The sequence below is a fragment of the Bubalus bubalis genome, chromosome 2 (genome assembly GCF_019923935.1).
Source record: "Bubalus bubalis isolate 160015118507 breed Murrah chromosome 2, NDDB_SH_1, whole genome shotgun sequence".
NCBI lineage: Eukaryota > Metazoa > Chordata > Mammalia > Artiodactyla > Bovidae > Bubalus > Bubalus bubalis.
The window spans coordinates 37,500,552-37,520,177 of NC_059158.1; the positions used below are offsets into that span (position 1 = coordinate 37,500,552).

At 47.9% G+C, this 19,626-nt stretch overlaps 1 protein-coding gene across 1 annotated transcript in view; it reads left to right on the top strand.

The window, feature by feature from the left end:
- The first annotated feature begins 1,616 nt into the window (after positions 1-1,616).
- LRFN2 (leucine rich repeat and fibronectin type III domain containing 2) overlaps positions 1,617-19,626 on the top strand; it is a 41,971-nt gene continuing 23,961 nt past the window's right edge. The window contains exon 1 of the mRNA XM_025270474.3: positions 1,617-3,035. Within this exon, the coding sequence (XP_025126259.3) occupies positions 1,636-3,035 (1,400 nt within the window). The 5' untranslated portion in view covers positions 1,617-1,635. The remainder of the gene's footprint in view (positions 3,036-19,626) is intronic.

A 19,626-nucleotide genomic window follows, 5' to 3' on the forward strand; every position in this document is an offset into this window, starting at 1 on the left:
CTGCCACAGAATTTCTCAACCCTTCTGAACTTGCTAGTGTGTAGAGAGCTTTCGCAAGAGAGGGTGTACTTCCCAATTCACTGGCCTTAGGCATCTTCCTTGTAGAACCCAATTCACACTCCTAGAAGGCAAATTGAGACGTGCTGGTCTGTGTGATGCAACAAAACCAGTGTGCACGATTTTCCAAAAGTCCAGCTCAGTGGATGTTTTTAGCACCACGTAAATACAGCCACACTGCATGCAACATGGAATAGTGAGAAACCTATACTATTCGAAGGTTCAAAGACCTGAACCAAAGCCCCATCCCTTCCTTCCCTGGTTAGCCATTCTTGCAAAAGCACATTCTATGTGCCAGGCGGCGCTTTAGGCCTTTTATTCAGTGGTGAATTAAAAACAAGTCCCAACTGTTTGGAGCTTTGTTGTCATTTAAGAAGACAAACGGTAACAAGACACATAGACTAAATATACAGTAAGGTAGATAGTGATTGATTCCAAGGAGAAAGCAGAGCGAGGAAGAGGGATGTGCACAGAGGGTAAGGCCTCGGTGAGAAAGTGACTTTTTCATAAGGACCTGAAGGAGGTTCTTAGGCTCCTTAGACAGACAAGTCCTCATCTATATACACTGATAAGTCCTTCCCTGTGAAGGGTGCTCCCAAAGCCCAGATGAGGTGATCTATACGAAGATCTGGGCAGGGGACCAGTATGTACTGAGTGCTCAGAAGAAGTTTATGCCTTGGTTTCCCATCCCACCCTCTTCACTCCCCTAAGCTCCCAGAGACTTACCCACTCTGTGGATTCTCCATGATAAAGAATTTATCCAAAGCCAGTTCCCCATTTACCCTGGCGACTCCCAGGGATAGCTCTCTCCTTGTTCACCTTCTTGTTCTTAGGGAATGCTGGTCCAATCTGATTTCACAGTGAGTCTAATCCAGTTAAGAAGGCAAAACCACTTCAAAAGGCTGCTATAATGTACGTTTCAAATCCAAAGATTACTAAACAAACCACTGGTATGGAATTATCCATCCATCCATGCATCCAACAAGTATTGAGCACCTACTGTGTTCCAAGCACTGTGCTAGATGAACTGTTGTGGTTTAGTCACCAAGTCATGCCCAACTCTTTGTGACTCCCAAGGACTGTAGCCCTCCAGGCTCCCCTGTCCATGGGATTTCCCTGGGCAAGAATACTGGAGTGGGCTGTCATTTCCTTCTCAAGGGGATCTTCCCAACCCAGGAATTGAACCTGTGTCTCCTGCATTGGCAGGCAGATTCCTTACCACTGAGCCACCTGGGAAGCGATTAGAGCGATGAACAGAACAGACAAAAGGGCCTGCCCTCCTGGGACTGACATTCTAGTTGGGGAGATAGAAAATATTCCATAAACATAATTAATAAGAAAATCAAGTAGGCTGTTCCAAGGTGATAAGAGCTAAGGAGAAAGGAAACATTAGAACTGTTATCAGCAGGATTGCTAGAAGAGATCACTCCTGCATGAGCTGATGCCATTCTCCACTGCTCCCTAGGGCAGCCGGTAGGTATGAGAGTGGGCGCTGCGGGTGAGGGTGTTAAGAAGTCGCTTCCCAACCCTGACCTTGTGTCCCTCCCTTCCAGGCACCACGGCCTGAGTGACCAGACCATGGAGATCCTGCTTGGTGGCCTGCTGGCGTTTGGCATGGCGTTTGCTGTGGTCGACGCCTGTCCCAAGTACTGCGTCTGTCAGAACCTGTCTGAGTCACTGGGGACCCTGTGCCCCTCCAAGGGGCTGCTCTTCGTGCCGCCAGACATTGATCGGCGGACAGTGGAGCTGCGTCTGGGTGGCAATTTCATCATCCACATTGGCCGCCAGGACTTCGCCAACATGACGGGGCTGGTGGACCTGACCCTGTCCAGGAACACTATCAGTCACATCCAGCCCTTCTCCTTCCTGGACCTGGAGAGCCTGCGCTCCCTGCACCTCGACAGCAACCGGCTGCCCAGCCTCGGGGAGGACACGCTGCGGGGCCTGGTCAACCTGCAGCATCTCATCGTGAACAACAACCAGCTGGGCGGCATCGCGGAGGAGGCCTTTGAGGACTTCCTGCTGACCCTGGAGGACTTGGACCTCTCTTACAACAACCTCCACGGGCTGCCCTGGGGCTCTGTGCGGCGCATGATCAACCTGCATCAGCTGAGCCTCGACCACAACCTGCTGGACCACATCGCCGAGGGCACCTTCACCGACCTGCAGAAACTGGCCCGCCTGGACCTCACCTCCAACCGGCTGCAAAAGCTGCCTCCGGACCCCATCTTCGCCCGCTCCCAGGCCTCAGCTCTGACTGCCACGCCCTTCGCCCCACCCCTGTCCTTTAGTTTCGGGGGCAACCCCCTGCACTGTAACTGTGAGCTTCTCTGGCTCCGCAGGCTGGAGCGGGACGACGACCTGGAGACGTGCGGCTCCCCGGGGGGCCTTAAGGGCCGCTACTTCTGGCACGTGCGCGAGGAGGAGTTTGTGTGCGAACCGCCACTCATCACCCAGCACACGCACAAGCTGCTTGTCCTGGAGGGCCAGGCGGCCACGCTCAAGTGCAAGGCCATCGGGGACCCCAGCCCCCTCATCCACTGGGTGGCCCCCGATGACCGCCTGGTGGGGAATTCCTCCAGGACCGCCGTGTATGACAATGGCACCCTGGACATTCTCATCACCACGTCTCAGGACAGCGGCGCCTTCACCTGCATCGCCGCCAATGCCGCCGGGGAGGCCACGGCCACGGTGGAGGTCTCCATTGTCCAGCTGCCGCACCTCAGCAACAGCACCAGCCGGGCGGCGCCCCCCAAGTCCCGCCTCTCGGACATCACCGGCTCCAGCAAGACCAGCCGCGGAGGTGGAGGAAGTGGGGGCGGGGAGCCTCCCAAAAGCCCCCCGGAACGGGCTGTGCTGGTGTCCGACGTGACCACCACCTCGGCCCTGGTCAAGTGGTCGGTCAGCAAGTCTGCCCCGCGCGTGAAAATGTACCAGCTGCAGTACAACTGCTCCGACGATGAGGTACTGATTTACAGGTGAGCCGGGGCTGCCGCAATGCAGGGAGGTGTCCAGATGGGCCTGGAGGAAGTAATGGGGAGGGTTTAGAGCTGTTCCTACCGATGCCGCCCCCCCATCCCCCCCACCCCCCCAGCGGTGTTTGTGCGATTCCAGGGACAAACTGTGCCATTTGTGCAGGTGAGGGGAAATAGAATGAACGTTATGCACAAGTTTAAGGAGAGGGTGCCCTACATGTGCAGCCTGAAGAGATGTGTATGTGGGAGGACAGTGCCTCCCAGAGGTCTGGCGGTGATTGGTGGTCTCAACGACTATGAGCTCCGAGTTTTCTTCTTCTTTTTTTTTAATTAATTAATTTTAATTGGAGGATAATTATTTTACAATATTGTGATGGTTTTTGTCATACATCAACCAACATGAATCAGCCACATTTGAGCCTTAGATGGAGGACACACAATAATAATAAGCAGATCTCTTGGCCAGAAGATCTGACTCCTCCAACAAAGGATGAATCTGGCCTTCACCTAGATTCATAGGCAGTCATGGCTAAGGTCAGGAAGTGTAGAATTCAGATCATCACTCTGCCATTTGCTAATCATTTAATTGTCTTGTCCTGCCTCAGTTTTCCTCATCTGTAAAATGGGGATAATCCACACCTGACTTAGTCTGCAGGTGAAAGTGAAACTGTCAGTTGCTCAGTTGTGTCCAAGTCTTCACAACCCCATGAACTGTAGCCACCAGACTCCTCTCTCCTTGGAATTCTCCAAGAATACTGGAGTGGATAGCCATTCCCTTCTCCAGGGGATCTTTCCAACCAAGGGATCAAACCTGAGTCTTCTGCACTGCAGGCAGATTGTTTACAGTGTGACCCACCAGGGAAGCCCACACTGGCTGAAAGAAGAAACAGGCAGAGGTAACTGAAACTCAGCATCCTGCCTCAGACCCAGCTAGATCAAAGGGCCCACAAGCATTCTGCACTCAGTTTCTTTGCTTCCCTAAGTTTTCTTTTCTTCTGTGTTTGGCTTCACCGTCACACACCTCTTTCCTCTGGGCAGCCCTAGAAGAAAAGCCTCCCTGTCCCAGTTGTTCCGTCAAAGTCCCGGATGAGCTCTGATTAACCAGAGCAGATCATGTGAGCCAGTGGATATTAGGTCATCCTGCCCAGCTGTCCTGACCTCTCCGGGTGTCAGTCTTTTCATCTGTAAAATGGAGACAATAGTGTTGACTTTGTCGATCTGCTATGAGGATCAAAGGGTCATTTCTTAGGCTGGTAGAAGGGAGGTGAAGACTCAAAAGCTGCAACAGAACTGTTTAAGTTGTTCAGAAGGAAGGCTCCATCAGATAATGGATCCAAGCTAAAGGGTCAGGGTCTGACCACAGGTGTGTTTCCTTTGCAGCCAGATTCCTGCTTGTGTTAAACATGACAGATGTGGCTTAGAGTCTTACAGCTCAAGGAATGTATGGTTTCCTTTGAAATCCTGTGTGTTTTATCTTATGCATTCAAAATGATTATTCTGAGAAGGGATCCCATAGACTTTACCAGACAGCTGAAGGGTCCATGGTGCAAGAGAGCTCAAGAACCTTGATCCATTGATGAGGTTTCTTCCAGCTCTGATTTTCTCACTTGATGAATAGGTCTCTGGATGGGAAGGTATGGGCAAAGAAAGGCATTTATTCACCAAATGAGATGGAGGGTAGGAGCCCCGTGGACTTTGGTGGAGCCAAGGAACTTCCCTTACCTTGCGTCACATATGTGGCTTGTCTGGGGGGCAGTTTCCTTCTCAGCATGTAAAGAAAATAGCAGTAGAACTTAACTGAAGTATATGCATTCATATTATATATATATGAAATTAAATAATACATATTGTTATATATGTGACATACATGTAAAATTAAACAATATGCATATGTATTTTTCTGCTTACAAAAGTAACAGTCTTTGTAGAAAATTTGGAACATTGACAAAATGATAAAGAGATAGAGAAAAATTGCCTGTAATCCCACCACTCATAGTTAACCAGAGCATTTGGTCTCTAAGTTTTATTTCAGTTTAAAACAATACTCATGATCAATCTAATGTGTCCTTTTGTTTCTTAATTCTTTCCACTCAGCATTGTACCTTGCTTATATCTCACAATATTAAAATATTTTTCATTTGGCTATAACATAATTTATTTAATCAATCTTTTATTTTTCAACATTTAGGCTGTTTCCATTTTTCAGTATTAAAAGCAAAAAAGCAGTAAAGCAGCAATGGATATATCTTTTTACATAAATATAGTTATGCAAAACTTCAGTGATTTCCTTAGCCTATTTTCCTAGGGGTTGAGTCACTGGTTTCATAGGTAAATAATGATCTTTATACATTGCATATAAACACTTAGTTATCCTCTCACCAGTGAGAGGTACCCATTTTGACCATACCCTTGCCAATTATAGATATATAATTACTTTCATTTTTGTCAATCTCATAGGTGAAAAATGGAACTTGTTTTACTTTGCATTTCTTTGATAGTGTGTAAGGTTGACCTTTTGAAAATAAGTATATTTCTTCACTTGTGAATTTATTATATGGTTTTGACTTTGATATAAACTTTAGTAAAGGCGAAAAGCTACCAGCTCTGAGGCCTACACAAGCATAGGATGAAAGGAAATGCAGTTTGCAAGGGAAGAGATGCTGGCATCAAGGTGGCAAAAAGCCAAGACAGCCAAGATAGAGCCCCTCCCTGGGGCATCTCAGAAATCCTGGGAGGACCCCCAAGAGGGGTCGGAGTTATGCTTCTGAAGCCACTCAAAGCTGAATTCAAACCACTTTTATTTGGTGATTGAGATCTTGGAGACACTAGGTTTATAAACAGAAATACAGGCAGACTTTGGAGATATTTTGGATTGGGTTCCAGACCATGGCAATAAAGCGAATATTGCAATAAAGCAAGCCACATCAATTTTTTGCTTTCCCAGTGCATATAAAAGTTATGCTGATACTATACTGTAGTCTGTTAAATGTGCAATAACATTATGTCTAAAAAAACAATGTACATATTTTAATTAAAAAATACCTTAATGCTAAAAAATACCAGCCATCATCTGAGCCTTCAGAGAATCATAGTAGTAACACCAAAGATCACTGGTCACGGACACCATAACAAATATAATAATGATGAAAAAAATTTGAAATTGTGAGAGAATTACTAAAGTGTGGCACAGAGACATGAAGTGAGAAAATGCTGTTAGAAAAACATCACCTATAGACTTCTTCAATGCAGCATTGCCTCAAATCTTCAATTTGTAAAAAATACAGCATTTGCCAAGTGTAATAAGCAAAGTGCAATAAAGAAAAGTAAATGGAAGCATCAGGAAGCTTAGGGAAAAAATGCAGATAACAGTGCTGACTTCCCCTTATTGAGGTCTTGAAGATTAGAAGAGAAACATCATGGAAAGCTTTCTGAATCGTGCAGGCACGTAGTAAGTGTTCAGGCAATATAAGTGATTATTGTTGTTGTTATTAGCAATTGGGGTAGGAGTAACAGTAATGGTGAGAGTGAGACCATTATCTTGTCTGCCATCTTGGGGGGCAAAGGGAAGAGGAAGGTTAGATACGCAGCTCAATCTTTAAGAAGCCAGATTTCCAAAATTTAAAGGAAAAGGACAGTGTGAGTCTGTAGCTAGTTAATAGTAACGGCAATCTACTAGACAACATTTTTGCCAGCTTACTGTGGGTTTTACACGTAGCTTTCCAAGAAGTAAGCATCTCATTTCATTCTCCTGGACATACCAGGAAGTATAAAAGACCAAGAGAATTAAACTCTCCCAAGGTCGCGCCCCTGGCTTCAGTTCCGAAATTCAGCCACCGTGGCCATTCTACCTTCGTCCTTACAGTGCAACTGGCTGTTAAGACAAATAGGAGACTCCAAGGAAGAGCAGTAGGTTTTTAGAAAGCGAACTGTCCCCACGGGAAAGAAGAGACACCAACCGGGCTGCACAGTGGCTCTGTGATATGCTCAGCCTTCAACAGCGACGTGCTCACACGAGGGGCAGAAAGGTTTCTACCCGAAGATGAATATGACAGCCCTCAGAAAACTATGATCACGGCGTCCAGGCCATCACTTCACGGCAAATAGATGGGAAGAAGTGGAAGCAGTGACAGATTTTATTTTCTTAGACTCCAGAATCACTGTGGATGGTGACTGCAGCCATGAATTTAAAAGACACTTGCTCCTTGGAAGAAAAGCTATGACAAACCTAGACAGCATGTTAAAAAGCAGAGACATCACTTCGCTGACAAAGGTCCGTGTAGTCAAAGCTATGGTTTTTCCAGTAATCATGTATGAATGTGAGAATTGGACCATAAAGAAGGCTGAGCACCAAAGAATTGAAGCTTTCAAACTGTGGTGCTAAAGAAGACTCCTGAGAGTCCCTTGGACCGCAAGGAGATCAAACTAGTAATTCTAAAGGAAATCAACCCTGAATGTTCATTGGAAAGACTGATGCTGAAGCTGAAATTCCAATACTTTGGCCACCTAATGGGAAGAGCTGACTCATTGAAAAAGACCCTGATGCTGGGTAAGGTTGAAAGCAGGAGGAGAAGGGGACGACAGAGGATGAGATGGTTCGATGGAATCACTGACTCAATGGACGTGAGTTTGAGCAAACTTTGGGAGATGGTGAAGGACAGGAAAGCCTGGCGTTCTGCAGTCCATGGGGTTGCAAAGAGTTGGACAGGACTGAGCGACTAAACAACAACAATATACGATACAGAGATGCTCACGGCAGGGCTTTTAATCCATGTTTGTCACAGGAAGGACAAACCTCCTGGCTGAGAAGGAGGCTGCGGGAAGACTAGACAAGAGCAGCAGGCAAAGCCACAGTTTCCAAATTGCCTCCCTTTCCCTGGCAAGAACAGCCACAGCAATAATGTTACAAATTTGCATTGAGAGCTTGTTTGAACCAGGCACTATTCTGAGGACTTGATACATACGAACTCAACAGTTTTCCCAAAACCCTGGGGTTTGAGAACTACCGTTATTCCACTTCCCATATAAGAAACTGGCTCAAGGTTTCAGAGACAGAACTTGAATCCAGGCCATGTGGAAAGGGCAAGACCAATACTCAGGGAGGGACCCGAGGACAACAGAGACACATCATACTGCCCTGTGTTTGTTCTGGTCCCCAAGCCCCAAGGGTCACGTCCCAGGACTAGAGGATACAAGCCAAGGTTCCAAGCCCATGGGAGTGAGCTTGAGACAGCACGGACAGAAAGAGGAGTGCCCAGGATGGGAAAAGTGCAGATACTCTGCTTTTGAAGACTAAACTCTATAAAGCATAGGATGCTAGGCTGGGCGTGGACAGTCCAAATTCCAGAAAGGATTGCTCAACAGATGTCTGTAAGCCCTTGGCAAAGAATGCCGATTGCCAGAATCCCATAAGGACTCCCAAGGGGCCAAATCATGCCCAGGTATTGAGTTGTCTTCAGGGGACACTGTGACCCAGTTCTTTTCTTTTTCATGTTTTAATTGAAGTATAGTTGATGTACATAATTTACAGATGTACAACATAGTGATTCACAGTTTTTAAAGGTTATATTCCATTTATAGCTCCTGCAAAATACTGGCTATATTCCCTGTGTTGTACAATGCATCGTTGTCGCTTATTTATTTTAAACGTTAATAGTTTAAATTATTCTTAATCTTTAAATCTTTAGTCTTCTTAATCCCCTATCCCAATCTTGCCCCTCCGCCGGACTGGTATAACCACTAGTTTGTTCTCTATATCCATGAGTCTTTCTTTTGTTATATTCACTATTTTGTGACCCACTAGTTCTTTTCATCTACCTCCCTCATCATTCACAAGGACAGCCCTTCGCAGTGACATCCCTCCTGACACGAGATTCTCTCCATGAGACGTGTTCATCCCCATGCGTCTCCATGGGGCAGGTGGACCAGAACCTCTGGGGTGGTAGATGCTGTCGGAAAGCATCCTAGCGGGTTTCCCGTGGCTGTGACTCAGCACCATAAACAGAGTGCATCACAAGTGTCGCGGACAGCGGACAAAAACCCCACCCTGAGTCTGGGCCAAAACGGAGATGTGTAAACTATGAAATGAACTTGTAACTGGTCAACCAGATTATTTTTTAGTTCCTTTTTTTCCAAAAATTTAGTTTTAATTGGAGAATAATCGCTGTACAATGTTGTGTCAGTTTCTGCCACGCGACAGTGTGAGTCGCCTGTAAGTATACATATGTTCCCTCCCTCGTGAGCCTCCCTTCCACCCCACCCCTATTGACACAATACACACTACCATGTGTAAATAGACAGCTAGTGGGAAGCTCCAGAGAGCTCAGGCTGGTGCCCTGGGGCCAGATTGCTTAACTAATTGCTGTGCACATGGGAGAAAGCCTCTGGCTTGTACCTCCGCACCTGCCCCATTCTGCACTGCTCAGTATATTTTCTTATTGACATGGATAATGACACAGAAAACATGTATTCTCTTTGGTTCAAAAACTCAGCTGCCATAGTTCAAGATGAAGAAAATCTGGCTTGATGGGAGTTTTGTGTGGCATCAGCTCAGAGTTTTAGCTGATCTCAAGGATGTTGTGGCTGAAAAGTGATGGAGCTGCCAAAAGACTCCTGTAATTGGGGGCTGTGTTAACAGAAGTCAAGTGCTGAGATCATCGGAGGTTGCGGTTTTAACCACTGAGTCATTTTGAGCTGGTCAGAGCAGAGCTGTAACACATTTACTATAGGAAGACACAGTCTTCAGAGATTATCTTCGCCAGTGGCAATATATCCAGAGATCCACTGATGAGAATGGGATTCTAGAATCTTGTGAGAGGGACAGAGGTTGGTGATGACAGGATTTGGGAAAGAAGTCATATATCCTTTAATTTATTCACAGAATGTACGAGTAGAAGAGAACACACACACACACTCTAAAGCAGGCATCGGCCCATTACAACAAAAAAATTCCAATAGCAGAACCTGTACATACCTCTCTTGTTGCTCTCCATCTGGCTGCAGAAGGACTTGGCTTGTATCTTTCTTCCTGTCTAACATGTGCCACTCATGCATACTCATCTCCGTATCCCCCGCTCCTAGCGAGACCTGGCCCACGACGGCTAGTGGGTCAATATCTGGTGAACTGAACAGAATGGAAGTGAACGTCAGGGCTGCCCGACAGCAGACAAAACAAGGGCTGCCACAAGGTAGTGAGCTGCCTGTACCAGGATGATTCAAGCTGATTCCACACCAGGGATGCCCAGTGGGCAGCCTGACTGTAACATTTGACTTAAACGATCCCACCCTGATGGTCTGTGACTCTGTTTAAGGCTTATTATCCCATGATCAAGACAATATGCTGACCAGTTGCCAGTTGGGGCCACATGGCGTCTTGCCTCCCAGGGTTAGGGTGCCCTGTCTCATAGGGGTTTGAGCCCAGGGCCTGAGGTCACAGACAGGGACCTTGGCAGAGGTTTAATTGTCCAACCAGATTGGACATGTTATTGACAGGTCACCACTGACTGACACCATGGTCCTGCAGAAACCCTGGGAGCTGGGAGCTGTGTGTGAACCATCAGGTTCCAGTCTATATATGTAGGCTTCCCTGGTAGCTCAGCAGTAAAGAATCTGCTTGCAATTCAGGAGAGGTGGGTTTGATCCCTGGGTCAGGAAGATGCCCTGGAAAAGGAAATGGCAACCTGCTCCAGTTGATTTGCCTGGGAAATCCAATGGACAGAGAATCCTGGTGGGCTATCGTCCATGGGGTTGAAAAAGAGTCAGATACGATTAGTGACTGAACAACGACAAACAACAATCTACATACTAGGTAGGGGAAGCAGAGGCCTGGTTAATCCCAAACCATGGATAACTCAGGATTTGAATTTGGCTATGAAATAGTGTCTTGCTTTTTTTTTATTATCAGATGATTAGCTCTCTAATTATCTAAGGGTTTTTGCTGACCTCCCAAGGCATTTGCCTTCCCTGAGTACCCATGACTGAGCCCTGCAGGCAGCTCTGGGTCATACTGGACACAGACAGTCCACAAGTGGGACCATGTGACTGGGGAAGACTGACTCCTGTATCTGTCAGCCCAGGGCCTGCCCTTTCAGGAAGTGACTAGCATTCATGGGAGCAGTGTCAGAAGCAGGGGAGTCAATGAGGGGAAGAAAGGTGGGAGAGATGAGTCAGAAAGAAGGGGCCTCCCCTCCCCAAGGAGAGAGCAACAGGGCATCCCCGCTGTGCCTCATCCCTGGTATGACATGGTAAGTTAAGTGTCCCGCATGTCATTATCAGCCCAAGTGACACTCACAAACACTTGTCTCTAAGAGTCATCAAGAACATCTGTCACCAGGCGTGATGTTGGAACAGTCCCCGGGAGGGCCAGGGGAACAGCCAGCTTACTTCTAAAGCACAGCATGGAATTACCCAGGATGCAGCCTTGTCTTCGTGAAGCTTATTCTGCTGTCATCATCTCCACGTAGCAAAAGTGAGGGCTTATGAGGCAAGAGACCCTGAAGGTGGTGGAAGATAGTAGCCATTCTATGACCCGCTGCAACTTTATCTTGAACCCCCTTCCCGTACCATATTCCTCCATGACATAATCCCCACCTTGAAGGAGGCTGGACCACCTTATTGAGTTTTGCAAGCCTAGAGTGGGGTATTTTTTAATTATTATTATTCCTGTTGGTCTGTCTCTCATCTAGGGAAAAAATAAGGAGGCAGATTCAATCTGCCTACTCCATCATTTTGAATCAATACCCCAGTGGATATTGCCCCTGCCCCCTGCCCTATGAAAATGCAGCTAATTGGAACTCCACAATAGGGTAGAGGGAAATTTACTAATGAACCTATGATCCTGTGGATATGGGGAGAAACTTCTGGGGAGGATGCTCCCTAAAGTGTTAGTCACTCAGTTGTGTCCAACTTTTTGTGACCCCATGGTCTATAGCCCACCAGGTGTCTCTGTCCGTGGAATTCTCTAGGTAAGGATACTGGAGTGGATAGTCATTCCCTTCTCTAGGGAATCTTCCCAACCCAGGGACTGAACCCGGTCTCCTGCATTGCAGGCAGATTCTTTACCATCTGAGCCACCAAGGAAGCCAGGGAGGGCTATACCAGATATAAGAGCTCCCATCTACGTAGGGGGAGGGTTCTTTGATTCAGCTGCTTCCACAGACATCTCAGCTTCTACTGAAAGGTTGAATTGGACCCGACTGTCAGGGAAAAAATGTGTAAAGGAGAAAGTTGGGGTGACTGGGGTAGAAAGATTCCCGGGAACTCCCTGGTTAGAGCCAAAATCAGCCTGCCTTGGATTTTATATTTTTTTTACACGGTCTGACTATTGAAATCTGACATCAACAAGCAGGGATGGCCAAAACAAATATTATACCCATTTTAAAGCTCATGAAACTGAGTCTTTAATGAATTGAGGAGATTTCCCAAGGTTCCACAAAGCAAAGACTAGAAATATCATACCCACATCCAATGCCAAGTACATGCTGTGTGAAACTTCTCACTAATATCCCAAGGAGTTTTCCTTAAGGCTGGAGACTTGGGCTGAGGGACACCAACTGTGACTTCTTTTTCTCGGAAGGATGGGGTAATTCACGGGGAGGCTGCTGAGATTTTCTCTTCCAGTTTTAGTGGCTTTCCTCACATTTCTAAGGCCTAGCCATAGCAATTAGGATGAACAGAAAACTCAACCAAAGGAGATTTAAATTCATATGGGTTTATGTCTCTTGTGTGAAAGAAGTCAGTGGAAGGGAGTTTAGTCTGGGTTTCTGGGCAGCCTGACCACCAAGGACCCAGCTCCTACCTTTCTGCTCAGCCATCCTCAGCACACAGATTCTGTCCTTGAGGTTTCCTCATGGTGAGAAATGGCTGCTGGCATGCTAGCTATCACATCTCCTTTCTATACACTGGGAAAGATGAAAAGCAGAAGGATAAGAGGGCAAAGGAGAGGGGGTTCTCCCTCCAGTAACTTCTGCTTCTATCTCTTTTGGCCGTATCTGTCTGCAAGGGAGGCTGAGAAATGTAGTTTTTTAAAGCTAGGCCAAATGCACTGCCAGTGATATAGCACTTCCAGGACCTGAGTTTGCACCCCAGCTCTACCATTTACTAGTCCTGGGACCATGGGCAAATCACTAAGCCACTCTCATATTTATACCAATAGTGGCATGAACTGAATGAGATCACATATGTGGAAGCACATTTACATGGTCAACTATGAAGTATCAGAAACATGTCAGTACTTACTGTTATTAGGAGCCTGACAACTTTCCCTACTTGGCCCCCTCTTCTTGTCCTTGTTCTCCAGGCTTCTTCTTGTGGCTCCATTCTTCAAAACTTACTCCAAGAGAGCTGTAAACTGGGAAAACAATCTGATAACGTTTTAAGAGATCAAGGTGTAAGACATAATCCCTTTCAGAAATCTTTGTAGTTCAATCGGAAACTCTGAAAGACCCAAAAGAGTGAATCTCTAAGGGTGTAATTTCAAAGCCCAGAGCAGGTTTCAGCATAGGAGAGACATTTTTCAGGGGTGCCTTCCAGGAGCATCTCAAATCACATCACTACTTTCTCATCCTGCCCCTCTTGCTCCACACAAGATGAACACCACTCAGACGCAAAACCTTCAGGGTATCAGTTCAGAGGTGACTGAATTCTCTACATGTCATTCCCTCTATTCTCCAAAAGTTCTGTCTGAAGACATCTCTGAAGAGAGAAAAATTAGCAAGAGTAAAATTATTACAGTGTGTATCCAGCCTGCTTTTCTTTTGGAATGTGGCTTTTCCCCCTTGTAGTGAAGGGAGAACCAGAGAGCCAACTCCGTTCAGCCTGATAACAGCTCCAGGAGAGCCGGAAGTCAGGCAGGTGGGAAACCCAGGCATTCTGACGCCAAACCTGGGGTTTCCCACCATCCTAGTGTTCCCCAAGCCTGGCTGTGCATTGGAATCTATGGGGAGCTGCATCCTGTCTCCAGGAGATCCCAAGCCAGCTTCAGGTGGGGCCCAAGCATCCGTGTTTTTAAAACTCCCCCAGTGACTCTGATGTGTGTTCCGCATCAGGCCCTTGTGCCTGGGGAATGGGCATTGCTGGGAGGCAAGCTGCTATAAGTCCCACAGGTGGGGCTTTGGTATCTGAACTTCTGGTGAGAGAAGTCAGCAGACCGGGGTTCCCACCCCGGCTCTCCCATGCCCTTGTCATCTCACCTCTCTTAGACTTTGTTTCATCTATAACACTGAAATACAAACTCTTTCAAACGGGATCATCTCCAAGGAGATAAAGTATGTGAAACATTCAGGAAGCAACAGCACCTTGTGCATTTTAGTTGCTGGAGTCATTTTTCTTGCCCTTCGGCTGAGGCTGAGTGATGAATACCAGGAGGCTAGAATCAGGGACTCCAGACGTGGGCTCTCATCTCCCCTCCCTGTCCTTCTCTGAGCCTCAGGCTTCTCATCTGTAAAATGGGGATGCTAGTGACTCCCAAAGGTGTTGTGAAATGGGAAGAGATGTAAGGCGTGAAAAAGAGCAGCTTCAGATAGTGCAAAGTGCTTCTTATCGCCAAGATCTGACTATAGCGGTTTGACCAAACTGGGGATTTGTTTCTGTCATGTAATGGAATTCCAGAGGGCTGGTGCTCAGGACTGGCATGGGAGTTCCATGGACCTCAGGGACTGAGGCTCCTTCTCAAGTTGCACAACCTTTCACATGTGGCTCTCTGCCTCTGGGCTTGCTGACCCTTCCCCCCAGGACTTCCTCCTGCGTGCCCAGCCCACAGAGAGGGCAGCTGAAGTGGAGGAGAGCTGATGTCCCCAGAAGCAGCCCCGGTCTATGCTGGGGAGGATTAACACCCCAGCTTCCTCCCCTAGTGGGGGAAGAAGGACAGCTGAGGCGTATTCTATGCAGTCCCCAGAGGGTCCCGATATGACTGAACCCAGATTGCTCACGATGGTAACTTGCTTAGCAACACACCCTGTATGGACCTTCTTCCCCAAAAGAAGAGAGTCCTGGGCCCAAATAAACTATTGGCACTCAAATCTTTGTCTTAGAGTCTGCTCCCGGGAAAGCCAGATGAAGGAAGACAGGCACCAACCATTCAGATGAGTCAGCCCCTTTATTTACTTAGTTTTTGAAAGTCTTTATTGAATTTGTTACAATACTGCTTCTGTTTTATGTTAGTTTTTTGGGGGGTTGGGGTGGGGCTGGGAGGTATGTAGGATCTTAGCTCTGCAACCAGGGATTGAACCCATAAGCCCTGCATTAGAAGGTGAAGTCTTAACCATCTAACTGCCAGAGAAGTCCCTGAGTCAGCCCACTGAAAGAATCCCCCAGGAATCCCACCCCATGACTCCCACTTCTATCCGTTGTATTTCCTCAGTCTGTATCAGAGGCTGAGAAAGTTGGCTGTTTGTTCAGGCATGTTGCTTTCCCAAATAAAGTCAGGGATCTGCTGAGGAGTCAGGGGAGGAGGATGGATGTCCGGCCGGTGTGCAGCCCCAGAGAGCTCTATGGGTGAAAGCATCAGTGTCATTCACATTTCTTGGCACCCACCTGCCCACATCATCCCAGGAGCCAGCAGCCTGCACGTGTAGCTGAATCCAGCCTGCAGAAGGGAGATGATCTGGGCTGCTTTTCTGCTCTGTATGAGCACTCTTTTCTCATCTCTAGAGACACTGAGACAGAGAAAGAAGCCGAGGGGGATGTCTGAGTCTTTGCCAATTAGACCTATGGTCTGGCAAGTGCGTGTGTGATGAGAGTGGGCACCCTGTGGGTGACAGAAGGGCTCCAGACGTGAAGTCAAATTAACGCCCATCATCTTCAGAGCCTCAGAGGTGGTGGGGGGTGGTGAGCGAGCAGGATCACACAGAACCACAGACTGTGATGTGCCAGCCCAGGGTGAGAGCGGGGCCATGGAGACGTGCAATGCGGATGAATAAGCTCATTAACTATTTACAAAGGAGAGCTATTTCTAGCGGGGGTGGGCTCCAGAGATGGCCTCCCACTTGTGCTGCGGCTGCAGTGCTGATGCTGTGGGGGGAGGAGTAAGGTTCCAGATGTGGGAGCTCAACTTCCACTGCCTTGTCAAGAAGGTACCTGTTCAGAGATTAAACGTCACACAGAACTATTAAACACTTAACCTTCTAACCAGGTAATTCATTAGTGATGATACTAAGTTAGGGGGCTGTGCAATTTAGTAATTGACCACCTAAAAGGTGAAAATGTAAATGAATTGCTTGGTGAAGTTGATCTACTCGAGCTTTTTCATGAGCTAATGGAAGTGCATCCACAAGCCTGGGTGGGGAGGGGTGTATTCTGTGGCTGGGTGGGCAGAGCTTCTGGAAGTAGGTGGAGTGGGCTATAAGCTGTGTCCTGGGGAGTAGGTGGGATTTGGAAGGAAGAGTGGAGGAGTTAGCTGTTTTAGGTGGAAGCAATAAGAAAGAGGCCAAGGCAGGAATGATCAGGCCCGGTCAAGGAGCCCTGAAAACCCTGGTGTATTAGTCAGTGCTGCCATAGTGGTAATGCTGCGTGACAAACAAGCCCAACATCTCAGTAGCTTACAGCTTCTTGAATCTTCTTCCTTGTGGGTGTGCAAGTTGGTTGGAATTCACTGGGTCTCAGCTGGGCTGGGCTCCAGGCTCCAAGTCTGGTTTAAATCTTCTCTGTGTATTTTATTCTGGAGCCCAGGTACAGGGGCAGTGGTCATCCAGAGTATGTTTTTCTCATGGTGATAGCAGAAATGAAGAGGGCAGGTGAAGAAGCAAACATCAAGCCTCCGCTAGCATTACATTGGCTAAATCCCATGGGGCAAAGCAAGTTACAAGGCCAAGCCCAGTCAAGGGGCAGGGCATGCACATCACCCACCATCAGGCCATGGCAAGACTGTGGAGATTTCATTTTATTGGTATTTAGTTGTTCATTCATATCTGACTCTTTTGCGACCCCATGGACTATAACCCACCAGGCTCCTCTGTCCATGGGATTCTCCAGGCAAGAATACTGGAGTGGGTTGCCATTTCCTTTATCCAGGGGATCTTCCTGACCCAGGGATCGGACCTGCATCTCCTGCATTGCAGGAGGATTCTTTACCACTGAACAACCGAGAAAGCCCAATTAAAGAGAAGTGAAGGAATAGGTCCAACAGCTCAGTCTACCACACCTGGCTTATTTGGTGGAAACGCTGTCTCTAGTGCAGTGGGTCTCAAACTTGAGCACACGTCAGAAGCACCTAACAAACAGCACTGTTAGCACAGCGCTGCAGGGCCCTACCCTCCTGGGTTTCTGACCCATTCGATCTGGAGTGGGGTCTGAGAATCTACAATTCTAACATATTCTCCCAGTGATGCTGATGCTGTTCATCCGGGGCCACTTTTGGATACCCTCTGGTCTATGGAAACAATAGGAGGTTTGTTCGGAGAGAATGGAAGAGAGTAGACTGTGGGTGGCCTGGAGTGTCACACACAGTAGCTGTATTTACTGAGCCTTAACTACATTCCGTGCTGTGATTCATGGGGTTGCAAAGAGTCAGACACGACTGAGCGACTGAACTGAACTACGTTCCAGGTACCATTCTAAAGATGTGCCGTGTACTTCATTCTCTTACGTGGTACTTTAAGCCATTTGACAGATGAAGACTCTGAAGGATAGGAAGGCATCGTGACTTACAAGATCTCCCAGCTTGGAGGTGGTAGAGCTAGACTTTGTAGCTGTCCTGACTTCAGGCTTTCTCCTTTTGGCCGTGGGGAGCCAGGGTCAAGCTCTGAGGGGAGAAACGACCTGTGACGGAAGAACTCCGGATTTGGAACTGGATGGTCTAGGCACAAACTGCACTTTGACTCTTGGTATCTAGGTTTTTTATTTATTCAACCAGTAAATACTTGTTGAGTGCTGGCTTTGGGGTAGAATCTACTCAAGACCATAGGGTTAGAACAAAAAACGCAAAGCCTTGGTCTACAAGGAGCTTACGTTCTTATGGAGGAGAGGGATGAAAAATGTTAAATGTGTGCTAGGAAAAGAAATAAGTAGTGTAAGGATGCACTGGGGAGCGCTGTTTTATATGGGTGGCCAGAGATGGCCTTCCTAAAGAGTGATATTGGAGCAGAGACCGGAATGGAGTGAGAGAAAGAGCAGGCAGTGAGGAAACAGCAACAACAAAGGCCCTGGGGTAGGATGTCCTTGTCCTGCTGGGAGACGCAGCCAGACTCCACTGCATCTGGAGGGAGAGTGACAGTGAGTGAGGTCATAGAATTGGATGTGGCTGGATCAGGTAGGGCCTCGCAGGCCATGGTGAGGCCTTGGACTTTATGTGGGATGAGATGGGAGTCATGGCGGGGATGAGCACAGGCGAGTGGCATGATGTGATTAAGAAAGACAATTCTGGCTGACTACAGAATCTGGAGACCACAGGGGGCAGGGGCGGAAGCAGGGAGACCAGGTACACCCTGGTTGTTGGAGTCTTAGCTATGTCCTGAGACCCTCCTGCTCCAGAATGCCCATATCCATAAAATGGGAGGAGGATCCCTTCCACTGAAGTTTCCCCTCCTGGGCTTGTTATAATAGTGGGAGGGAGGTCAGGGTGTGGGCATATGAATGAGCAGGAAATACTCAGGAAGGGAACAAAATGGCATCTTGTGATGATTTTTCTGGCAGAATCCTTGGAGCTGCGTCTGCCTGGCCCGGGAACCTCCCCGAGGCCCAGCCCACAGCCACGACGGAGAGAGGAGTTTCCCATCTCCCCCTCCAGAGCATCACAGCTCACCCATCACTCTCCCAGCTCCTCCAGTCAGCACCCCGCCCTCTCCCCCCAAGTCCTCTCACTCTGATAGGGGAGTAATTATTTATGTTCCTGTTTAATTAGCTCATTAGGCATGTGCTGCAGTATTTCTGAGACTAAATCTCCCTCTCTAGTGGCTCTTAAAAGCATTTTTGCTGGTGCCTGGCTGCAATGATTGGGGCGGCCCTTGTGGGTTTGAGGGTGGCCGGTGGTCAGGGGCTGGGTGACCCGTGTTCGGGTTCTGGGGTGTGTGTGTGTGTGTGTGTATGTGTGTGTGTGTGGACAGGTGGGGAGGCTGCTGAGGCCCTGGGCATGGAGACAGGATCTTGGAAACTGCGATGGTGGTAACAGCCGGCACTGAACACCAGAGAGATATTTTTACCACCCGTCAGAATGCCACTGCGTGTGAGCCATTGCCAAGGGCTGCTTCCAAAGGCTGCTTTCCCCTCAAGCTTTGATTGTCGATCAAAGAAAAGTCTGTGTGGAACAGGGAGGCTTTGAAAATTCCCAGGTCGGCTAGGCTGGTGCTCCGCAGTCCTTTCCTTCTGGCAGGGATGCTGGAAAGAAGCTTCAGTCCTGCAGCAAAAGTGAGTGGGTGGAGCCTGCCCTCCTGAGGTCAGGAAAGGAGTCCCCCCATTGTCCCTCATCTTTCCTAGAGGGGGCCTAGGAATAGAATCCCACCCAGAAATACTGCCTTCATGTAAGATCAGGAGGTTGACATTCCACCATTAGAGATGTGTTTCTTTCCATCTGTCATGGGAGATACTCACTCAGGCGGTTTCCTCTGGGCCTGACAGACAGTGGATACAGACATGACAGAGGCCGCAGTGGAGGCTCTAGCAGGAG